This window comes from Podarcis pityusensis (assembly GCF_964106645.2).
Source record: "Podarcis pityusensis genome assembly, chromosome: 1".
In the NCBI taxonomy this organism is placed as follows: Eukaryota; Metazoa; Chordata; class Lepidosauria; order Squamata; family Lacertidae; genus Podarcis; species Podarcis pityusensis.
The window spans coordinates 41,031,501-41,053,821 of NC_138028.1; the positions used below are offsets into that span (position 1 = coordinate 41,031,501).

Consider the following 22,321-nt stretch of genomic DNA (forward strand, 5'->3'; position numbering starts at 1 on the left):
TAGGCTTGTGTGTGGTGCTAATGGTTATGCTCCGTTTTAATGGAGTTCTCAAGCCATTAATAAGAATGTGACAGAATTCCAGTATGAATTTTAGACACAGCCATAGTTAAGCCCTTCATACTATTGTCAAACCTTCAAAGCAAGTCTGAAGACAATTCAATCCCAGGTGTGGGCAATCATTGAAAAGAAAAATCTCAGCCTAAACAATGACAGATTGGGGCCACCACATATAAGATCTGTCATTTGAAGATCCTTTTGTATTTCATTGTTCTTGTTGTATTACTGAAACCTAAAATGCATCCTCAATAAAAGATACTCAATAAAAACCTAGATTATTATTATCTAAAAAGATTAAGTTAAGGTTGCAATGCAGTGATACCTTTTTGGCTTTTGTTTTCTTTTCATAAGACTCTGCTAATGGCTTTTTCTTTTCCTGAGCTGTTTCTTTGGAGAATAAGTATTCAAATTCACTGGCATCACATATGTCAGGCTCTTCCAAAGAATCCCACAGAGTTGGTGCCGTGTTTTGACTAAAATTGGAAAAAGGCAAAATAAAATTACCACAATGTCTCTTTCAAAGTTACTTACTTACTTTACCACATATTTAAAACTCCATCAATATTTAGTACATCTGCCTTTGGACTGGCCTACTATTTAGAAAGAAGTTCCATACCCAAATCTTTATACTGCTCAATACACTGTTTTGTAATCCTGTCTTCCCCTACCTGGAACCTTCCAGATGTTGCTGGACTGCAACTCCCATCATCCCTGACTAATTGCTATGGTGTCTGGGGCTGATGGGAGTTGGAGTCCAACGACATCTAGAAGCCATCAAACTGGGGAAGGTTAGCATATTCAATGTGCTTTCCTCACCGCTGCATAGATTGTGTAGCTTTTCAACACACAGATTGTGTATTACTTATTATTTTAAATTATTTGCATGGACTCAAGATTGCAGGTGATCTGACAAGTATTCTGAACATATACAAAATAATGGGGAGGGGATTCTAGGCAGAATGCAAGCACAACCTAGCCAAATATTGACAGTATCTTCCATATTCGCTTCTTCATATTAATACTACAGTTAGTATTACCACTGAATGGTGAGATCTATAATTTAAAAAACAATCTCATTTTAATGTTTCATTCTCTGCTTTGAGAATCTTTAGTAACAAAAGAGATTAGATTGCTTTTCTTTGGCAACTACCGATTCTTAATAAGAAAATTATCTCTTGGTTTTATTAGTAGCAGCTGGTATTTTCCCTCCAGCAGGTGTCACTCACATGACATTTTATTCCTACTTGTCATTTCATATCAAGTTTCACCTTCCCCCCCCCCGCTAAATTCCCATTAAAAATAAAAAATCAAGGCTCACAGAATAAGCAATATTCAGAAATGAAAGTATCAGATCTGGACACATCTTCTACAATGCAAACACATTCGAGTAAACCTTATAACTAAAAACGCAGATGAAGAAAATGTTATAAATGCTACTTTTAATATAGTACCACATTTAGTTATAGAATGGTGCTTGGGCTGTATCAACTGATTTGCTGACGGAGATATACTCTTAACCAACTTCCACAACAGATAGAAAACAGAAATTTGGTAACGGGGAAAAGACATTTTTAATGTCTCTCCCTCAACATTTGGGCACATAAACCTGGTTCGGACATCTTAATCTGATCCTGGCTTCCTATCTAGGTTTGTCAGCAGTGATCAACCCACGCTTTCTCAGTTTGGATACCCTTCCTTCCTTCCTTGGAGGTTTTTAAGCAGAGGTCGGATGGCCATTTGTACTGGATGCCTTAGCTGAGATTCCAGCATTGCAGGGGGTTGGACTAGATGACCCTTGGTCCCCTTCCAACTCTAAGATACTATGAAAAAATAGCGGTAGCCAGGACAGAAACACTAAAGCCAGACATACACAGGGAGGAGGGAAGGGGAGTAGAGAGCTCATGGGTACAGAAAAAAAGAAGTTCCAAATAAGGGTATGGTGTTATTGTTGTTATTTGATCTCTATGAATTCATAGTCCACTCTTTTGTCTTCATCAAGCTAAGCAAAGAATAAGTAGAAGAAAAAATAATAATAATAGAGAAAGTGGGCAGGCAAGGACAGGAGAGCTGCCTGTCTAGGGTGAGTGGGAGGACATTTCATCACAAACTTAGGGGCAATACAACGGTCATCACTGCACTTTAGAATGCTGACCCTACATCAACTTACATATAAGGCATTCCTTCGTATAAATTCTAGGAATTTTACTATGCAGTGGAGAGATGTATTTCCAGGCAAGTAAAATTATGTCGCTTACCGACTTGCGCTTAGATTGTGCTTAGCTAATTAGTACAAGTTATGTCACTTAGGTTCCTGCTAGCTCAGTTGGGCTTTCCCCTCCTTCTTCCCACTGTGCCTCACCCAAATCTACTCTGGAGCGACAGGTGAGCCCCCTGAACAGAGCTTGGGAGGGACAGGGGGGACTGTTCGGGCAAGCAGAAATGCTTGTGCTGATTGAACAACAAGTGTGTGACACTGAATTCCTCACTGGGACTGCTATCCTGTGCAAATCAGTGGGGATTATTGCTGAGAAGCATGCACAGGATTGTAAAGCCCTGGCTTTTGATGATGCCACTAAGACCAGATCCCTTACTAGGGAAATGTGAGGTGTGTTGTTCTAGCCTAGAGAAACATAACATTTCTCTTCCTAAACAAAGTGCAGGAGCTAGAACCAAAGGTTGGTGGGCGGGGGGTTGACTAGGACTGATCACACATCCACTGTTGGGGACACGTGTGCTGCCTTGCTCCCATGACAGCCAGTGCATGTGACATTGGCATGCCTGTAATGCGCGCGCATCATACTGGCATGCCCATGGTATGCTGACGTCACTCGCACACATTGCTGGTGCATGCTGTGTGCCACATGCTGTGTGCAATCCACACCATCACATCGCAGGAGAGTGCCGACGTGACACAAACATGCCCCATGGCATGCACACATGGCCAAATGGAATCTGGGGGGGGGGGGGCAGCCCCTTCATTTAAAATTTGTGGGTGCTCAGGAACCCAGGGCTCCCCATAGTCGGTGTTTGGGGCTATGTTTGGGGCTATCTGCTGCCACTGCACAGGTATTAGGCCTACAATGTGGTTCATACAGAAGCAGGCTAAAGTTGACTATCTCAACTCCACTAGTTCTTTGCATGTACCACTAAGCTGCATTTAATTGGCATGGCAAGAAGAGCAGTCAAGCATCTGAGCTGCAGTGATATAGGCTACTGGAAAGCCAATGGCCTTCCGCTGTGTCTCAGGCCCTTAAGGATTATCATATGAGCTAATCTGATGGCAGAGTATCTCCAGGACCAGGTTCTTTGTAACTCATGCCTCTAGCAGTACTAAAAATACTGCACATCAAGTCATATTACTCTATTTGTGTGTGCCACAGGGCACAGTTCTGAACAAGAATGTTGCTGGATTATGGAACTTTTGAAAAAGGCTACTCCCTAGCAGTAAACCATCCTATTTTTTTTAAAATCTACATTTTAAAACCTGAGTTGAGTATTTTTTTATATTTCTGCAATGTAATCTCTTTTTGCTTTAGCTCATCTTGAAATACTGCACATAGGTTTCCACTATTAAATAAGAGGGAAGCATAACTTTACCTGCTGTCTTGTATTTGTATTCTGGTCCAATAAAGTGGCTTCATAGGACAGGCAGGTTCGATGGCAGGCTTTCGAGGACCTTGGCTTGATGACAATGTGCTGCTGAAAAGGAAACTGGATCCAGGAGGTGGTGGTGGTGGTGGTGGTGGAGGAGGACCTGCTCCTGATGGAGAAAATCCTGGTGGGGGAGGTGGAGGAGGCGGTGGTAACTGACCTGCAAAAGCTGCAGGAAGTGGAGGTGGAGGAGGAGGAGGATGGGGAGATCCCATGCCTGGTGATAATGTTGGGGGTGGAGGGATTGAACCAGGAAGAGGTGGTGGCGGCGGCGGTGGTGGTGGAAACATCTGAGATACAGCACTCCCTGAGGCATGGCCATTATTGTCCGATGTGAGTGAAACACTATTATTCAAACAAGGTATTGTCAGCTTTTTAGGTATTGTTTGGTTATTTTTGACTGTCCGGCTTTCATCTTCACTTGGCTTTATAAAGGTTTCTCTGTCGGTTTGTATACATACAGTTCTGTATGTCTTTGGTGGGTGATCATCTTCAGTCGATACACAGGCATCCTTTGCTTCCTCGCTTCTCCTGTATAATGTATTTTCGAGTTCATTTTCCAAATTTGCAATGACTTCCTCAAGCTTTGCTATGGATGACGCGTGCTCTCCTCGAATATGAAAGACCCTGAGTTCAAACTCGGACTGTGAACAAATAATGAAAAGTCTCCGTTTAAGAAGTATAACTGCAATTGCCATGAAATGTACAGTGCAAGCCTGTGCTTGCTTTCTCAGAAATAAATCCCACAGAACTCACAGGGACCTACTTAGTATGTATAACACTGCAGCCTTAATTGCCTTAGTTATTGCATGCAATGCCTGCAAACACTTATAGTGACACTGTCTTATTACCTAAGAGGGAAATTAGGTCTGACACTAGGGCTGGGCAATATCTGTTTTTCAACATGATATATTACCAGTGAAACATTGCGATATATCACAATGTCTGAAATAAGGATGGAGGTATGTAGAGGCAGTGGCTGGCTTCACAGTTTTTCCTGCATTGTGATTTTTGCCGGCCCCTGCTCTTGTGATTCTCTGTCTCCTGCAGGAGGCAGGGGAGAGTTGAGCCAGCAGTTAACAGGGGCTGCAGGAATTGAGAATCACTGGCTGGCTTCACAGTTTTGCCCACATAACAAAACACACACATCATGATTTGTGATATATGGCCTAGTCAAAAATTATGAAACCGATATATCACGATATGGACTTCAAACCAGATTTAGATGATATATTGGCCAGCCCTATCTGACTCACATCAGTGAAAAGCAATACAAGTTACACGTAAGAAGGAAAATGTATATGCTAAGCTACATAAGAACCTAAGAAGAGCCCTGGCTGGAACATACCAGTGGCCTATCTAGTCCAGTATCCTGTTCTCACAGTGGTCAACCAGATGCCTATGGCAAGCCCAAAAGCAAGACCTGAGCACAACAACACATTCCCCATACCTACAATTCCCATCAACTGGGATTCAGAGACATACCACTACATAAGCACACTTTGATAGACAAATTCATGGAGGATACGCCCACATCTCAGTACGTAACTTAGTTATTGTACACTGTTGGTCCTGCCTTTTTTTTCTTTTGAACTACTTCTATACCAGTGATTCATGCCACTGACTATTTCCATTTTAGGAGTTAGCAAGCGGGGATTCAAGATAATTAACAGTGGTGTGAAGAAGCTGTCTCCCCTGCTTCCACTGTGGGGCTGTTAAATAGTAGGAAATCTGGTAACACTGTGGGGGAGAAGCTGCCATCATCATAAGAACTACTGTACGGAAGGGACAGAACAATCATTGCTGTCACTGTCTCAAGCCTGGCCTGTTTTTTTGTTTACATTTTTAATGTATTTTATTTTTTAAAAAGAAAAAAAGCCCCCCAAAATCATGACATTCAAGTTGGTTATTGAATTTTTCTGTCACAGTCTGTGTTTCTGGGAATTAACAGAAATTGTTTATTATTCATTTAAACCACACACCAGAAATGAGACTAAAAATCAGGCTGGAGAGTGACAAAGAATAATCTGAAGGGGGCTTCATCAAAACAGAGTATGAGCAGCCCTGAAAGGGAGTTATCAGGGAAGGACCCTGAGCACCTGGATGTAGAAGATCAACGAAGTCTGGCCTGTCTTGGGAGATCCTTGGGCACATTTACAGCACTAGTACAGTTCCCAGCCCCTAACCTTTGTCTTCATGGAGAAGGCAAGGACAAGAATGCAGCAAAGCTTGTTGGGACTGCTGGGGGGGGGGGGAGGATGCAAGTGGCAACCTAATACACCTAACTCTCATCATCATCACTCGCTTCTTTGGTAAACAGTTTGAGGTCCGCATACATGTGCTAGCAATAGCCATTTGAGGAAAGATTTTGAGGAGGGGAAAGGTCTGCAAGACTATTTTCCTGAAAGACAAGTTAGTGTCTACCATTGGTAGAGAGACCCTCCCCTTGCCTGCGTAAGCTGTTCACCCATCTACATCCTGGGAGCAGTCTCTATTTTGCTTTTCTTTATACCATGACTACTGAAAATAAAACACGCTCTCCCAAAACTAATATGCAAACATGAGTCTTCTTAGTATCTTTTATACGGGGAATTAGACCTTGCAGGGGTCAGTTTTGAAGTTTTACTTATACAAGCATATAGTCATGTATGTGCAAATGGTTTTTGTACATTGTAAACTGCTTGGAAGCTTGTTTTAGCATTAAGCAGTATATAAAGTAAGTAAGTAGGTAAACTAATGAAGAAAATGGTTTTACTGCTCAATACCAGAAACATGAAGTAATGAATTGATAATAAATTTTATTTATTTACCTACAAATATTTTTCAGGCAAAGGAATGAATTTAGGGGAGGGACAAAGAGGTTCATAGACTCTTCAGCTTTTTGCATGATATTCTCCTTCTTTTCACAGCTGCTTCTTTCTTTACCCAGAAACAGCAATAACACACTTGGGCTGTCACACACTTCACATTAAATAACAACAACAACAACACAACTTGTGCATACCCCCAAAATTGGTGGCCTTGAAAAAAACAAAAACCCTTGAACAAAGAATACATTTGTTTTAAATTTCAGCAACTACAATCAGAGGCTTGACAATGAAAGGATATTTGGAAGAACCAAATACTGTATGCCAATTTGCTTAAAAATCAAAATTCCTTTCTCGAGACACCTCAGCCATCATAATCTGTTTCATATGCTGCATTAATATTGTCTTCAAGGACAAGCATTTCGTTTTATTCCCAATGCATGGACTGGGAATAACATAATTCAAGACATGACACATGCAAAATTCCCCAGGACACTAAAATATTTGTGTTGTTTAAGAGGTGTCTATGGAATCCAAATGTACATGTGAGTGAATGAGAGATGCAATTACATGTAGGAGATGTGGCAACGGAAGATTAACAGAAAGCGTAAGGTTACCAAAATACTATTCGGGGGGGGGGGGGAATTGCGGAAGCATATATATTATATATGGAACTGCTTGATTTAAAACATTACATATGCAGCAGTGGATCTGGATCTGGACTTCTTGAGAGCAAAGCTCCAAGTACAGAATATTTGCAGTGGAGAATAGGCAAAATGATTTCTTCCAACTCCTTCTTCCCCTTTGCTCCAGAAGGGCTGGAGAGCCTTCTAGTACAGTGTGGGAAGTAGCACCTGGGGGGCTGCAGTTGGAAGGGCGAATCCTCCACCGGGAATCTTCAAATTACAGTCATACCTTGGTTTTAGAACAGCTTAGAACAGCTCCCAAACACCGCAAACCCGGAAGTGACTGTTGCATTTTTTGAACTATAATTGGAAGCCGGACATCTGACTGGGCTTCCGTGGCTTCTGATTGGTTGCAGGAGCTTCCTGCAGCCAATCAGAAGCTGCACTTTGGTTTCCGAACGTTTCGGAAGTCAAACGGACTTCCAGAACAGACTCCGTTCAACTTCCAAGGTACGACTGTAGTAAATGGATGGAGTCCTGCTGGTAAGCAGTCCTCTACCTTGCTTACTGGCTTCTAGGAAGGTCGTGCAGGGGTCCTGGGATGCTCTCAGAACCCTAGTGCCCAAAGGCTGGTAAGCAAGGTGCCACCTTCCTTACTGGTCCTCTGGGGAGGATGTGCAAGGGCTCTGAGAGTGCCCAAGGGCCCTCAAGAGACCATCCCAGTGCCTGCTAAACAAGACGGAGGGCTTAAAAAGCTCTTTCTGTGGCAGGCTGTTACTCCTGCCTGTCAAGGAAGAACCGTAGGGGGAAATAAGTACAGCAATGCCACAAAGTCTTCTGCTATGCTGAGGTTCAAGATAACCCTTCTGCTTTTCAACAAGTCTTCACAAGTCAGTGACATTAGTGGCTATTTTCAAATGTACAGCTATTAATTCTAATGAATGAGACTTGATTCTCTAGCAAGAGATAGAGGGAGAGCAACACCCTAGAATGCACACTTTATTTCAGCTGTTGCCTGGGAGAGGCAATTACAATGAAGTTCTATCTTGAGAAAATCGTAGCGCCTTAATATTAATGAGTAGGCTTCTTGCATCATTAATCTTACTGCGATCTGACAAGTTTTGTGTTAAGAAATGGGGAGGGGGGAAACCTAAGATAAAAAGATATGCCAAACAAGTTGTAGCAGCAGAAGGTTCAATGGTGTGGTCAAATGAGAGTGGTTGGATCTAATAAGAACACGGTGTGGACTAGAGGGTGATTGTCTCTGATCTTGGAGAATGTTTTTGGACACCTCGCAGCTCTTTTATTGCTGTAGCTGATTAAAATGAAAAGCCTCACAACTAAAATGTTCTTTTTGATGAGGTTTTCTTTCTTTTTTTTACCATGAACTATAGACCTTGTAGTCCAGTGGGACAGAAACCCTTTGATCTTCAGCAGTCACATAAATTCAAGGTCATAAAACAGCGTTGGATTGGATTTTATTAGTGTGGCTGATGCCAGACTTGTAGAGTTGCCATGCTTCTGAGGCAACCACGATCCCACCTTCCTATTCTTTCCATCCAGGTTTTTGTATGTGAAACCACATTACTATTTTTTTGCGATCTGAAAAAAACAAACACCAGAAAAGAAAGGCGAACTGGCAAGAAGACTCGTGGATTAAGCCATAATTTTTAAAAGCTGGCATTAGAGAAGAATATGCCATTATTCAGCGTACATTAAGCCCATGTTTTGTCAGCCAAAAACATATATGCAGAAAACAAAAGTGAGCATCAGGGAATGAAGTCAATACATTCCTGGTTCAGCTCTGAAATTGGTCCAGTTTCATTCCAGTTCAGGTCAACAAGTGGTCAGGAACACAAATATAATAAAAGACACATCCAATTTCTAGTATAATAGACCATTTATATCCATACAAGATACCCCTTAGAGACACTATATGTTGTGGTTGGACACTACGCATCCCAGTAGTATTTAAAAAAATAAAATTAAACAATGGATTGTATCAAAAGGTGGCTTTGCCTTAACAGACAGCTCAGGTAAGACAAGACACCCTACTCTTATCAATTCCAGAAAACTCACTCATTAATCATTTGTGCTATTTCCCCTCTACCACATTGCTTCCTTTTTTAATAATGCTTGTTTTGGATGAGAGGACTTGTGAATATTCCATAGAATTATTTACACATTTCGAACAGTGTGAGTTGCAAAGGAAGATAACAGAAGTAATATTTAAAGAAGGTCCTAAGCCAAGAATTTTCTTTATCATTATGATTGCAATTAGGCAGTCTCCAAAACATCACCACAGCCATTTCTATATCTGGATAGTATTTACGCTGAAATACATATGGATGGGGAACAAAGAGGCTCCTTGTTGATTTTACAGTCTTCTCTTACTGGTTCCTATGAGGGTTTTTTGTGCTTTTTAAACTGCCTGTCTATTGTTTCTGTGCTTTTTGCAAAGACAGGACGTTTGTTCAGACCTTACGACCTATGGCAAAATCCCAGCTGATTGAAGTCTTGCAAGCCCGCAATACCTTGGCCTCTAACCATGGAGAGATAATGCCAAAACCAGGCTGTTCCACATTTATTTGACTGTAGTATCTCTCTTGATACCAGTGCCAGTGAAGAAGCAGAAGGGAGGCAGGGAGTTACTGCAGTCTAATAAACTCAGCCCAGCCTGGATCAGACCTTCCTTTCTCTCCTGCAGTGAGGGGATGGGAGGGATTGCCCAAGAACCTGAGACTCTAGTTTTAAGTTTTAAGAAACAATTTCCTCTGAGCATCAAAGAACTGAGAGAATCATGTAAATCTTCTGAAGATCTTGGAGCATACCACAGTTCTTGCATTTATTCAAACATGAACTGGAAGAAGAGCCAATACATTGTATAAAAACAATTATGCTTCTATGTTCCTAATAGTATCAAGATGTTTAGTATATGCCTTCCATGGCAAGTAAATATACCAGACATGTAGTCACGCAAGCAGTTTAGCTTTCAACTTTGATAATAAGGAGATTTGTATTGAAACTTTATTTCAAGCGTCAAAAATATTCTGCAGCAATAGAATGTACCAAACAGTTTATGGTTCCCTATATATCTGAGGGGCCTTATAGGCTGTAGCAATTACATGAGATGGGTTATTTTACTCGTTAGTTTCTTTGCTCTTGATTCCTTACAGTTCTTGTAGGTGCATGTAACTTTAAATAGCTATAAGATATAAAATTATCAGTGATTATACACAAAATCAGTGGAGTTTCTCATGGAGTTTATAAGTGCTGCACAGCTACATATTCTTAATTCCAATTACGCCAATGGCACCTAACATAGGGAGCTGCTTCCTTGTGTGGATAGTCCCTACACAAAAACAAGAGAGCGCGTGGGCACACAGAAACAACTCTCCTAGCCTCCTGCCTTTGTTAGAGGACAGCAATGCAGGCAAGACAGTTCCTTTCTTACTCTAACCAGTCCTTTTTCCTGAGGGGTACTCACGGGTACTGGCAACTCCCCCCCCCCCCCGCACTGGTTAAAAGTGTGGCACTTATTATAACTACTTCATGGTGAGTACCGGCACTTTTTTTTTCTAGAAGAAAAGCACTGACTCTAACTATTAAGTTGGGGGAAACTGGATTTATGGATCAAGTTTTTTTAAAGTGTTATAACTATGTGTAGCCAGGTTAATAGGCATTATTAATGACCTGCTGAATCTTTTCCAGGTTCAATAAGCAACTGATATATGCTCAAGAGAGGATTTAACACCTTGCCATCTAAAATGGGATGGCACGTCATAAAATTGCATCCCTGTTGCAGAATAATGAGATATAACACAAGGTATTGGTATCAAATAAGGCCACAGCTTTATTACAGATGTCAGAAGTTTGGCATAGGCATTGGGTACCACCACTGACTTCCGACCCACCTGCCAGAAGTAAACCCTGGGTTACTCCAACAGCAGGGTGGGGGATGGAGTGGCGCTATGACTTCCATAAAATAGGAGTGCCCCTTGTGGGATCGCCTGTCTTGAGGAGTGCATACCCTCCTACATTTCTCTGATGAAAATAAAGGGCATCCTAAGGGAAAGTGGGACATTCCGAGATCAAATCTGAAACCAGGACAGATTATTTAAATTAGGGACGTCCCTGGAAAATAGTGAAACTGTGCTGTGCCCTTAGCCCCCACCTGGGCATTAGGACAGAAGCAACTCCTTCCAGATTCTTTTAACCAGATACCTATTACTCAAAGGGGCAGGCAGATGCTAAAACCTCCTCTCCTGCTTAGCAGCCTGAAATTACCATTGGAAGAAAAAAAGGGGGGGGGGCTAAGAGGGGCTTTTCTTTAATCATTACTAAATACCTTTAGGGAATTTCCTAAGCACAGTTAATTTGTGTTTGTTTGTTTTTTGTTTCAAAAGCAAGTTATTATTATTTTCCTTGTTAGTTTGAACAAGCATCAGCAAAGAACATATTTAGTTGTTACACCCTGTCACCTGCAGTTTAGTTCATAGGGTTCAATGTGACTAAGGCATGCCATTTGTGCAGCTTTAAGAATAGGAACTCTCCAGAAATAAAACATCCAGCAATATTCCAACAATAACAAAGCAGAAAAGCTCTCTCATTGATATAAACAGATGCAAGAAAGAAAGGGCCATGAATCAGCCTAAGAGAATTGCTGATCCCTCTTATTCTATTACCAATAATCTTCTACACTTCTTCCCAGAAGCTCAGGGCCAAACTAGATGCACACTTAACAAACAGCAGGCAGCAACATGTATTGATTTCCTTTAACTAATTACAGGAGATGGGGAGCCACTGTGAAGGCAGTGCAAAGGAAAGGGAAGGGTTATCTCTTTATTCTTCCACTAAGACTGGAATGGAGATAGTTCCTCCATGTGGCTAGCAGCTATGCAAACGAAGTCCCTATTTGCACCAAAGCAAACAGGCCTGGAATAAGATTTATATTAAGCGGATGCAACTTCCTAGTGGCACAGGACAAGGATGGGAAGAAACACAAGAGGGAGCTCTTTGTGTGTGTTTGCCCACATGCTGCACGAGTTGCCAGAGGTCAAAAATAATATTTCATCAACAAGCACAACTAATTCACATAGGTAGCTGTGTTAATAGTGTATTCAGATGTTTGGTACTCAAGTGTTATCAAATGTGTAAAAGGAGATTCTGAGCATACATACCGCACCCAGGCGCTGATACTCCCACCAGCTAACTTCCCTGACTGCGGTGTAATTCATTTCAGGCCAACAAGGACCTACATACATATCAATGAAGTTTCCCTCCCTGTGGAGGGAGCCCAGATACATACATTTGTACACACTTAGACCACGTTCAGACTGGTGGCAATCACATGCTGCTAGCACACATATCAGTATACAGAAGGTTGTGGCAGTCCATGTGTTCTAGACACCTTTTCACATGTTCAGTACTGAAAACCTGAATGAGACTACTCTGTTACATCAAAAACAATAGTCTTGTAGAAGTTTAAAGACCAGCACAAGCTTTTGTGGACTGCAGCCCACACACTTAGTTACATAAACTGTTCTCTCCAAATTAAATATATTACACAGGTATAGATAAAATTATCAAAAGCAGGAGCAAAAGACCAAGGCATGTGGGAACTGCAACTGGTGATGCTTCCGCACAAAGCTAAAAAATATTCAGGAAAAGTAGAGCGACAATTGTCAACAACAATAATCAGCAACAATAACAACCTTCCTAATTGTGCTATGCAAATTCATGGGATACAACAGCAGCAAGCTAACTAGATGAAGTTTTGATTTGGTGCAATGGCTTCTTTGTAGGAACCAGCATTGTGTTTCACAGAAATGCTGTACATGCTTTAGGGTAATTTTGCAAACAGTTTCATCAGCTGTAGGGTTCAAAGAATCAAGACTTCATTTGTATGCTGATTACAAGACCCATATGATGTATACATGTGGATGAAACCACGTGCAAAGGGCGTGTACTTTTCAAATAAGAGTGGAATTTATTATGAACCACAAGCTGAAAGACTTTCAGCAGCAGCAACACATGAAATACTGAAAAAGGTAAAAAAGCTCATTAGGTAAAAATTGACTTGGTGACCCTGGCTGCAGCTTTGGACCTTAGTTAAGTTTCAGCAACCAAAAGTTTTCTTCAAAATGTACATGCTGGGCTCAATGGAAGCTCTCTTACAAAGAAATTTCAAATAAAAAAACAAAAAGGAAATACTTGAGGCATTTCAGAGCTTTTATTGTGATTGTCAAAAGGATTCGTTTCTATAAAATATGGAAAAAGTCATTTTAAAGAGCAACTTGCTTACTTAAGAGAACTATAAAGCTCTACACCCAAAGATTCCAAGGCTGCAATCCTATACCCACTTACATGAGAGTAAGTCTCACTGAACTCAATGGAACTTTTAGACTCATAGAATCATAATTGCAGAGTTGGAAGTGACCCTGAGGGTCATCTAGTCCAACCTCCTGCAATGCAGGAATCTCGACTGCATCATCCATGACTTAATTATGAAAATGAATGCTCAGTGATTTGAACTGTAACTGCACGTGTCATTTAGATTAAAAAATAATAATAAGGCAATAGGCAAGCAAAGTTGCAAAAGGGTAAGCAAACTGCAAAAAGTGCCCCAAGCTAATTTAACAATTCTGCATTCATCTGCAAGCCACCTTTAAAACATTTCGAAGTAGTCCCATCATTGCCTTCCTGGAGAATCCCTCTATTTGCACAAATTATCCCATGTAGACATAGCTATTCACTCCCTAAACTCTTCGGCAGAACTGCCACTTTAGTCTGTTTCAGATTCTGCTTTGGTTAGGGTTTACAATAATTGCTTCTAATTCTGTTCTACATGCTGTTATATACATAACACATATATATCTCCATTGCCAAAAACATGATTACACAACTAGCCTGGCTAAATATAAACAGGCGGACCAGCTGGGGTATTTCAACAGAGCTAAAGATGTAAGGGCAATGGATACCATACAACATCCCAATTAAAAAGCTTGAAATAATTCACTATATCCCATCATTACTTTTTAATATTTTAAACAGTAGGTGAGAATACAAAGAAATCTGAACTACTAAACATGTCACATTTCCTCTAGCACATGCACAAAACATTTATTTCTGTATATTCTTGCACCTATTAACCTGTAATGTCCATGAAATCTTGTGCCCCTGACACTAAGATTAAAGCACACCTGTGTGGCAGCAAATTCCACGGAAATCACGAGGACTAAAGCCAATTCCTAGGCTGTGTCCACACTCCTGTTTACTCAGCATCCTGTGCACTCCCGCCCCTGGTTTGGGAAGAGGGAGACACAGGTTGGCTGCAATACATATCTATCCTTTGTCTATCCTGTTGTTTCATATATAATACTGTGTTTTGATGCTCCCAATCAGCTTTTTCCAAACAGAGAAAAGGAATGGCCGTCGCATTTTAGGCTGGTACCGTGTACACAGCCCTAGCCACTGATCTTCTGTGTGACAATGAGCAGGCATATTCTGCATGCACTACATTTTCCACACTACTTTCAAGTGGCTCTTGTGAAACCAGTGAGCACTGTGCAAAATGTCAACATGCAAAGGGTTCTTTGTCTACAGTTGGCCTGTACATAACCCATTCTGTGTGACAACGGCACCTAGAAGCCATGAGCAGTGGTTGTTCTGACTATGGTAATTACCTCCTGAAATCAATTCTTTCATTTCTTTTACACACAGTAAGATACAATGCAGTGATTTCACCATGAGATTATCACATCAGGGCAATGTACTATATATAAATAGCAAAATACAAAAAAATGCAGTAATGTGTCCCATCTACCCTGGTTCTGATGGCAAAGAGGTACTAATGCAATCCAAATACAGCTGGGGACCAATGGTTGAGAAACACTGGTGGCAAACCCTCCTTCCCTTACAGCATGGTCCCAATCTAGCTCAGCACCTACCGTATTTTTTGCCCCATAGGGCGCACCGCCCCATAGGACGCACCTAGTTTTTTTTTTTGGGGGGGAAATAAAGGAAAAAAAAATATTTCCCCCCCAGGCGCGGGGCTGGCGCAGGGGAAGCCCGAGCTTCCCCCGACCCCAGCCCCGAGAACAGCCTGCTATCCGCAAGCCTAGGGAGCCCGGTGGGAGCCCCAGGCTTCAGAATGCAGGCAGCTCTGTACAACCCTCGGGAGACTAGCGCGACTTCGCACCGGTCTCCCGAGGGTTGTGCAGAGCTTCCTGAAGCCTGGAGAGCGAGAGGGGTCGGTGTGCACTGACCCCTCTCGCTCTCCAGGCTTCAGCGAAAGCCTGCATTCGCCCCATAGGACACACACACATTTCCCCTTCATTTTTGGAGGGGAAAAAGTGTGTCCTATATGGCGAAAAATACGGTAACTTGTGCTAGCTCTCTGTTAAATAAAAAAATCTGCTAATACTGGAAAACAGAACCTGTCTCTGGTATACAGGAATAGATCAATGTATGAAGCTATGTATGAACAATTTCTTTTTAAAAAAGATGAAAGCTGCAACGTTTGGCATTTTACAATAATCTTTCTGCGAGAGAAACATGGCTTAGTCTGCAGTTTGTGTCTGACAAGCATAAACTAACATCATCTCTACTTAACTGGCCAACAATCTGGGAGTAGCTAGCAATAATGATGTGAGATAACCTCTCCTATGAGTATGTTTGCTCAGGTGGGCCATTCTTCAAAATAAAGATATGTTGCAGATTATTTGGGTTTGGTTTTAAAAAACAACAGCTCCACCTCAACATACTAAAACCTCAACCACTTAAAAAAGAAAAGAAAGCTCTGTACTAAAGGGAGATTGCAAAATAGCATAAACGTTGTTGCATTCCTTCAGTATTATCACAGAATGTCATGGCAACTCTCCCAGAGGTGGACTGCACAGCTTCAACTAGCACTGCCATATATAAGTAAGCTATGAAACATAGGAAGCTGCCTTATACTGAGCCAGACCATTGGTTCATCTACCTCAGTATCGTCTACACTGACTGGCAGCTGCTCTGCAAGGTTTCTGATAGGGGACATTCCTAGTTCTAGAATGGAATTGAACCTTCTCAGAGAAATCAAAGAATGGAAGTGAGGGAAGTCGGGGGGTGGGGGGTGGGTTTGTGTGGGAGGGTGGGGGGAGGGAGGAAAAATGGGGGGGGGCTAAGGATGATATGTTTCTGGATAATATGTTTTGTTTTGATTTTGAATAAAATAAAAATAATAATAAAAAGAACCTTGAATCTTCTGGATACAAAGCAGACGCTCTGCTACTGATCTATGGTTTTATAGTCCACACACCAAAATTTGCATCTATACCTCTTGATTTTTTTTCCAAGGAAGAAAGGAGAACACATTTACTTTTTGTGTGGGAGAGTGGGGGGAGGGAGGAAAAATGGGGGGGGGGGGACTAAGGATGATATGTTTCTGGATAATATGTTTTGTTTTGATTTTGAATAAAATAAAAATTATAATAAAAAGAACCTTGAATCTTCTGGATACAAAGCAGACGCTCTGCTACTGATCTATGGTTTTATAGTCCACACACCAAAATTTGCATCTATACCTCTTGATTTTTTTTCCAAGGAAGAAAGGAGAACACATTTACTTTTTCTTCCAATGTTTCCAGAAGCTTTTATGTTATCCAGCACAATTCAAACCTCAAGGAAAAAGTAACTTCCAGTTCTTAGAACCTCACCTATCCAGAGCAGTTTTTTCAGAGAGTGTAAGGGTAAGAGACTAATGGCAAAAGTTGCTTCCCACCTTCTACCAGTGGGAGCATCCCACAAGCAGAACACCACTCAGGGGATACTGCTGCCAGCAGGAACCAAATCTGGATCCCAGCCATTATTTTGTTTATTTCATAAAATTTATATACTCCTTGACTGTAAAAAAAACAACAACCAACCACCACGTCCAAGCAGTTTACAAAAAACACACACAAGAAAATCAAGAAAAAATCACTAAAACAGATAAAATTACCTCAGCGTTTAACATCTGGGTAGGCTTGTCTATGCAAAAAGGTTTTCAGCAGGTGCTATTGATTCTCACCTGCCATTCTGTGGACTGGTAACCGAATATTTTCCTTTGGATTTTAAACTTTTGTCTCACTGGCCAACCTGGATTCCACTGATGATAGACCAGAACCATTTCTAATTTAGGCAGCAGCAACAAATTAGAACTGCTTTCTGTTCAACTCCATAGGATGACAGGTTTACTGGCCAGAAAATTAGAAAGGCAAGGAGATAACTGACCCAGGCCAGCTCCTCTTTTCAGAAATCTTATTTGTTTTTATGAATATTTAATACAATGAAATAAATGTAAACACAACACAGCACAATTCTAGGTCAACTCAAAAGTCCATTGTATTGAATTCAATGGGGCTTACTCCCCGATACGTAGGGTTAGGACTGCAGCTTTAGACCATCTTTATTTAGGTTCTGGATGTTCCACATTCATTCCATCCCCCCACTTTGGCACCTTAAATACAAAATTTGTGGCTATGGACCTGGAAATAGGACAGGGCAACTGCTGTTTCAACAATACTGCATGCACAAGATGCAATATTGTTTTTGTTTTAATATAAGTACTATACATACTCAAATAAAAGCAAGCTTGAAGCAGCATAGGGGAGAGAGAGAAAGAGAGAGAGAGAGGGAGAGAGAGAGAGAGAGAGAGAGAGAAATACTTAACTGACCTCTGGTGGGGAATGCAGAAAATGCATTTCTACAAGAATTGTTTATATGTGGACTTGCCTTATTGGTCCCAGGGAATGAAAGAGTTGGGCTTTCCAATTTTGTGCTATGTCAAAAATTGAGAAGCATAATGCCAACTCCTTCAAAGAAGTGGAAGACCTAGCACTGACCCTGTGGTATACTGCAGGACGTGAAGATATGTACCAGACATGAAACAAATGTACAGTGGTGCCTCGCAAGACGAAATTAATTCGTTCTGCGAGTTTTTTCGTCTTGCGAATTTTTCGTCTTGCGAAGCACGGTTTCCCAAAGTCTTCAAAATCACCAAAGTCTTCAAAAACCTCAAAAAAGGCTACCACACCGCGTGCTATGAGTTGCTCCTCGAAGTCACCCTGGGTATTAACGGTTTTAAGAAAAAGGAAACAAACTTGCAAGACGTTTTCGTTTTTCGTCTTGCGAAGCAAGCCCATAGGGAAATTCGTCTTGCGAAGCAACTCAAAAAAACGAAAAACTCTTTTGTCTTGCGAGTTTTTCGTCTTGCGAGGCATTCGTCTTGCGAGGTACCACTGTACACAGATACTGTCTCTTCCTGCACAATATGGTTGTAGCATGTAACTACAATCTCGATGGGGGAAATGTGCAAATAATTGATGTTCTAACATGTATCCTGATATCCTGGATATAAAGACATGGAAGTCCCACTGTTTTAACAGAACTTACTCCCATGAAAATGTGCTTGGGATCATAGATTACAAGATAAAGATGAGCTGTTATGCACAATAGCTTTTTTTGTCCTCTTGTCTTCTCTGATCAAACAAGTCTGCAAATTTTTGAAGCACTACACAAACAAGTTTGACTACAGATATTAGCTGGGTAAGTGTGCACCCCATCACTCATCCATTTTAATTCATCAGGGCTGCTCTGATGTTTGCTGAATTCAACAATTTCTTCGGCCAGACAAGATCGGTTTAACATATTCTTTTGCACCAACTTGTAGTCTGTGAAGAAGAAAAAAACAACCCCCAAACTCAACTTTCTCTAGGCTAAGGTGAACTGAACTGCTAGTCAACTGAAAGTCATTCAAAGAGAATATATTGAATGCACAGTCATATTCTTCCTAATTTTTGCGTATATAGACTGCTACAATCATTTCATTGGAGTGAGCAGATCCACACGAGTAGAAGAACGAAACCATGGACCTTCATCCTTCACTGGCACCTCTTGCAGAGAGCAGTGCTCTGTGTACACACTGGGGCTCCTATGCCTGTAAGCAAGGGCTCTATCAGAATAATTAGCAAGTTATACAACATTTCTAAAAGGGGGAGGATCCCTTTTTTTAAAAATAGGTTTGAACGAGAAGAAATATTTACCTTCAGTTTTTCAACTTCATTTTTGTGCTCCTTCTTTAAGTGCAAAATAGCAGCATGGTACTCTAAAAGTAAGATAAATGAAATCACTGGTCAGATCAATGACACAAAAGTTACTGAAGTTCCAATGTGAGCACTGCTTTTAATAATAACAATAATAAAATTTTATTTATACCCCGCCCTCCCAGTCCAGAGCCAAGCTCAGGGCGGCTAACACCAATAAAATTACAATAAAACATAATGGGGGGGGAAACAAACAAACAAACAAGCAAACAAACAAACAAACAAACAAACAAACAAACTGTTAATTAAAATACGGGTTAAAATACAATTTAAAATGCAGCCTCATTTTAATAGTAGCTCATAAATCAAAAACATAAGGGGAGGGAAACATAAGAGTCAGACTGAGTCCAAACCAAAGACTCTGTCTTGCAGGCCCTGCGGAAATATGTCAAGTCCCGCAGGGCCCTAGTCTCTTGTGACAGAGCGTTCCACCAAGTTGGGGCCAGTACTGAAAAGGCCCTGGCCCTAGTATGCTAACATGGGCCTGCCAAAGGACATGTTCTGGCTGAAGTACAGTAAGGTTGGTACAAAGAAGGAACTAACAGTGTAGTTATGGCATTGTGTTAGTTTGAGCATCCTGAAGACCAAGGCCTATTACGCCTATGAATGTCACTGTTTATGACAGCATTTTAACGTATCTAACTTTTTACAGTGGTACCTCTAGATACGAACGGGATCCATTCCAGAGGTAAACGTAACTAGCGATGGCATGTCTGCACACATGCGTGACGTCATTTTGAGCGTCTGCGCATGCGCAAGCGACAAAACCCGGAAGTAATATGCTCCGTTACTTCCGGGTTGCCGAGGAGCGCAACTCGAACGTGCTCAACTCAAAGCGTATTTAACCTGAGGTATGACTGTACTTTGTATTCTTGAATTGAAAATATTTTAATTTATAGATTTTAATAAAATGAAATAAACCAAAAATGGATATGCTTGCTCAGAAATCAACAACTGATGCCTATTTAAGAGAAATGTGACTTGGCAAATTATACTCTTATATGTGGTGCTGGAGGAGACTCTTGAGAGTCCCATGGACTGCAAGAAGATCAAACATATCCATTCTTAAGGAAATCAGCCCTGAGTGCTCACTGGAAGGACAGATCCTGAAGCTGAGACTCCAATACTTTGGCCACCTCATGAGAAGAGAGGACTCCCTGGAAAAGACCCTGATGTTGGGAAAGATGGAGGGCACAAGGAGAAGGGGACGACAGAGGACGAGATGGTTGGACAGTGTTCTCGAAGCTACAAACATGAGTTTGACCAAACTGCGGGAGGCAGTGGAAGACAGGAGTGCCTGGCGTGCTCTGGTCCATGGGGTCACGAAGAGTCAGACACGACTAAACGACTAAACAACAACAACTCTTATATGAGTACGATGGAGTTTAATAATGAGGAGAGATGAGAGGGAGAGGGAGTGGTGGCGATTCAGGTGTATATACACACCTGAATATAGAGCCTGCTGGTCCACCCTCTATGTCCACTTGCCTCCTGGCCCCACCAAACAGTTGCAAGAAGTGCCTAGGCACAGGCAGTGAGTCTCAGGCCGGTCAAAGGTTTGCAGCTGATCAGCTGATTGAAGGCTGCTGAAAACCTTGCTTCCTTTGCCCACATGGCTTGAAATCAAACTATGTGGGCATCTGCTGTCATGGTGATGTTAGATGATAGGCAGGTGGATTATCCACCCCATCTGTCAAAGTGGCCTGTGAGGGTTTGGGGAGTTCATGCTCTGGACAAGGTGGATGCTGTCCCCCACCCTTCTCTTACAGTCTTGAAAATGGAATAGGTGATACAGGAAAGGTGTTTAACATTTATTAAATGCCAATTATCCTTGCATTCCCAAGCCACAGACATTCCATCAGCAAACAAAATAGGAGGGATGGGATCAGACAGATGTTTTATGTGAAATAGACGGAACAAATAAGATTAGAGTGGTTGAACAAATAATCACTGAAGAAATTGTTTGTGGTGTTGAGAGTATTAAAGGAAGACAGCAAAGTGATATCAAAAACAGAAAGAAGGTTGCTGTTTCATTTACTGTTGCTAGACTAATCTACCAGAATATACATTTATTCCATGTTTATGGAGACTGTATATGAGGATTTCACTTTCTCGTTTCAAGGAAGGCAGAAAGAAACTGTCCTGAGAACAGCTTGCTTAAAGCAGTGTTTAGCTCAGGAACTAAAATGTATAGCTAATTCTGCTTTCTAGGAAAGGGATGGAATCTACATTGGCTGTTGCTACCTAGGAAAGTTAACTTCAGGTCATAGTGGAAAGCTCACAAAAGTGACAGCACTGGGTGATAAAAGGTAAAGGGACACCTGACCATTAGGTCCAGTCGCGGACGACTGGGGTTGCAGCGCTAATCTCGCTTTATTGGCCAAGGGAGCTGGCGTACAGCTTCCGGGACATGGGGCCAGCATGACTAAGCCGCTTCTGGCGAACCAGAGCAGTGCACGGAAACGCCGTTTACCTTCCCACCGGAACGGTACCTATTTATCTACTTGCATTTTATGCGTTCGAACTGCTAGATTGGCAGGACCTGGGACCGAGCAACAGGAGCTCACCCCGTCATGGGGATTTGAACCTCTGACCTTCTGATCGGCAAGCCCTAGGCTCAGTGGTTTAACCCACAGCGCCACCTACCCCATGCACTGGGTAATACACTTTAACTATTAGGGGAAAGGGTTAAAAACAAAACAAATATCATAACACCACAACATAAATTACATAGTGTGTTCACATTTTGGCTGCTGTGTAAAAGCTACAGTCACCCTATGTCAAAAAGGTTACCATAGAACTAGAGAAAGACAACCAACCACCTGAGATTTTCGCATGAGAAAAGGCTCAGAGGTTGTAGCTTTCCTTTTAAAAAGATTAAAACAAGTTAAACCCTCAATAAAATAAATCTGAAAGTTACTTCTTGCTATGCTCGTTCCATAAAGTGCAGCTAAAATGTTATGGTTTCCTCCTATGCTATTTTAAGACTTGAACACCTCACATCAAAAGGACACAATTTACTTTAAAATGCTTTATTTAAGAAAGGTGTATTCTA

At 41.4% G+C, this 22,321-nt stretch overlaps 1 protein-coding gene across 1 annotated transcript in view; it reads right to left on the bottom strand.

Annotated features, from left to right (window-relative positions):
• Positions 1 to 22,321, bottom strand: part of FMN1 (formin 1) — a 122,909-nt gene that overhangs the window by 77,810 nt on the left and 22,778 nt on the right. The window contains exons 3-5 of the mRNA XM_080977705.1: positions 19,207 to 19,268; positions 3,655 to 4,352; positions 380 to 530 (exon numbers count right to left, since the gene is read on the bottom strand). Coding sequence (XP_080833831.1) covers positions 380 to 530; positions 3,655 to 4,352; positions 19,207 to 19,268 — 911 coding nt within the window. The remainder of the gene's footprint in view (positions 1 to 379; positions 531 to 3,654; positions 4,353 to 19,206; positions 19,269 to 22,321) is intronic.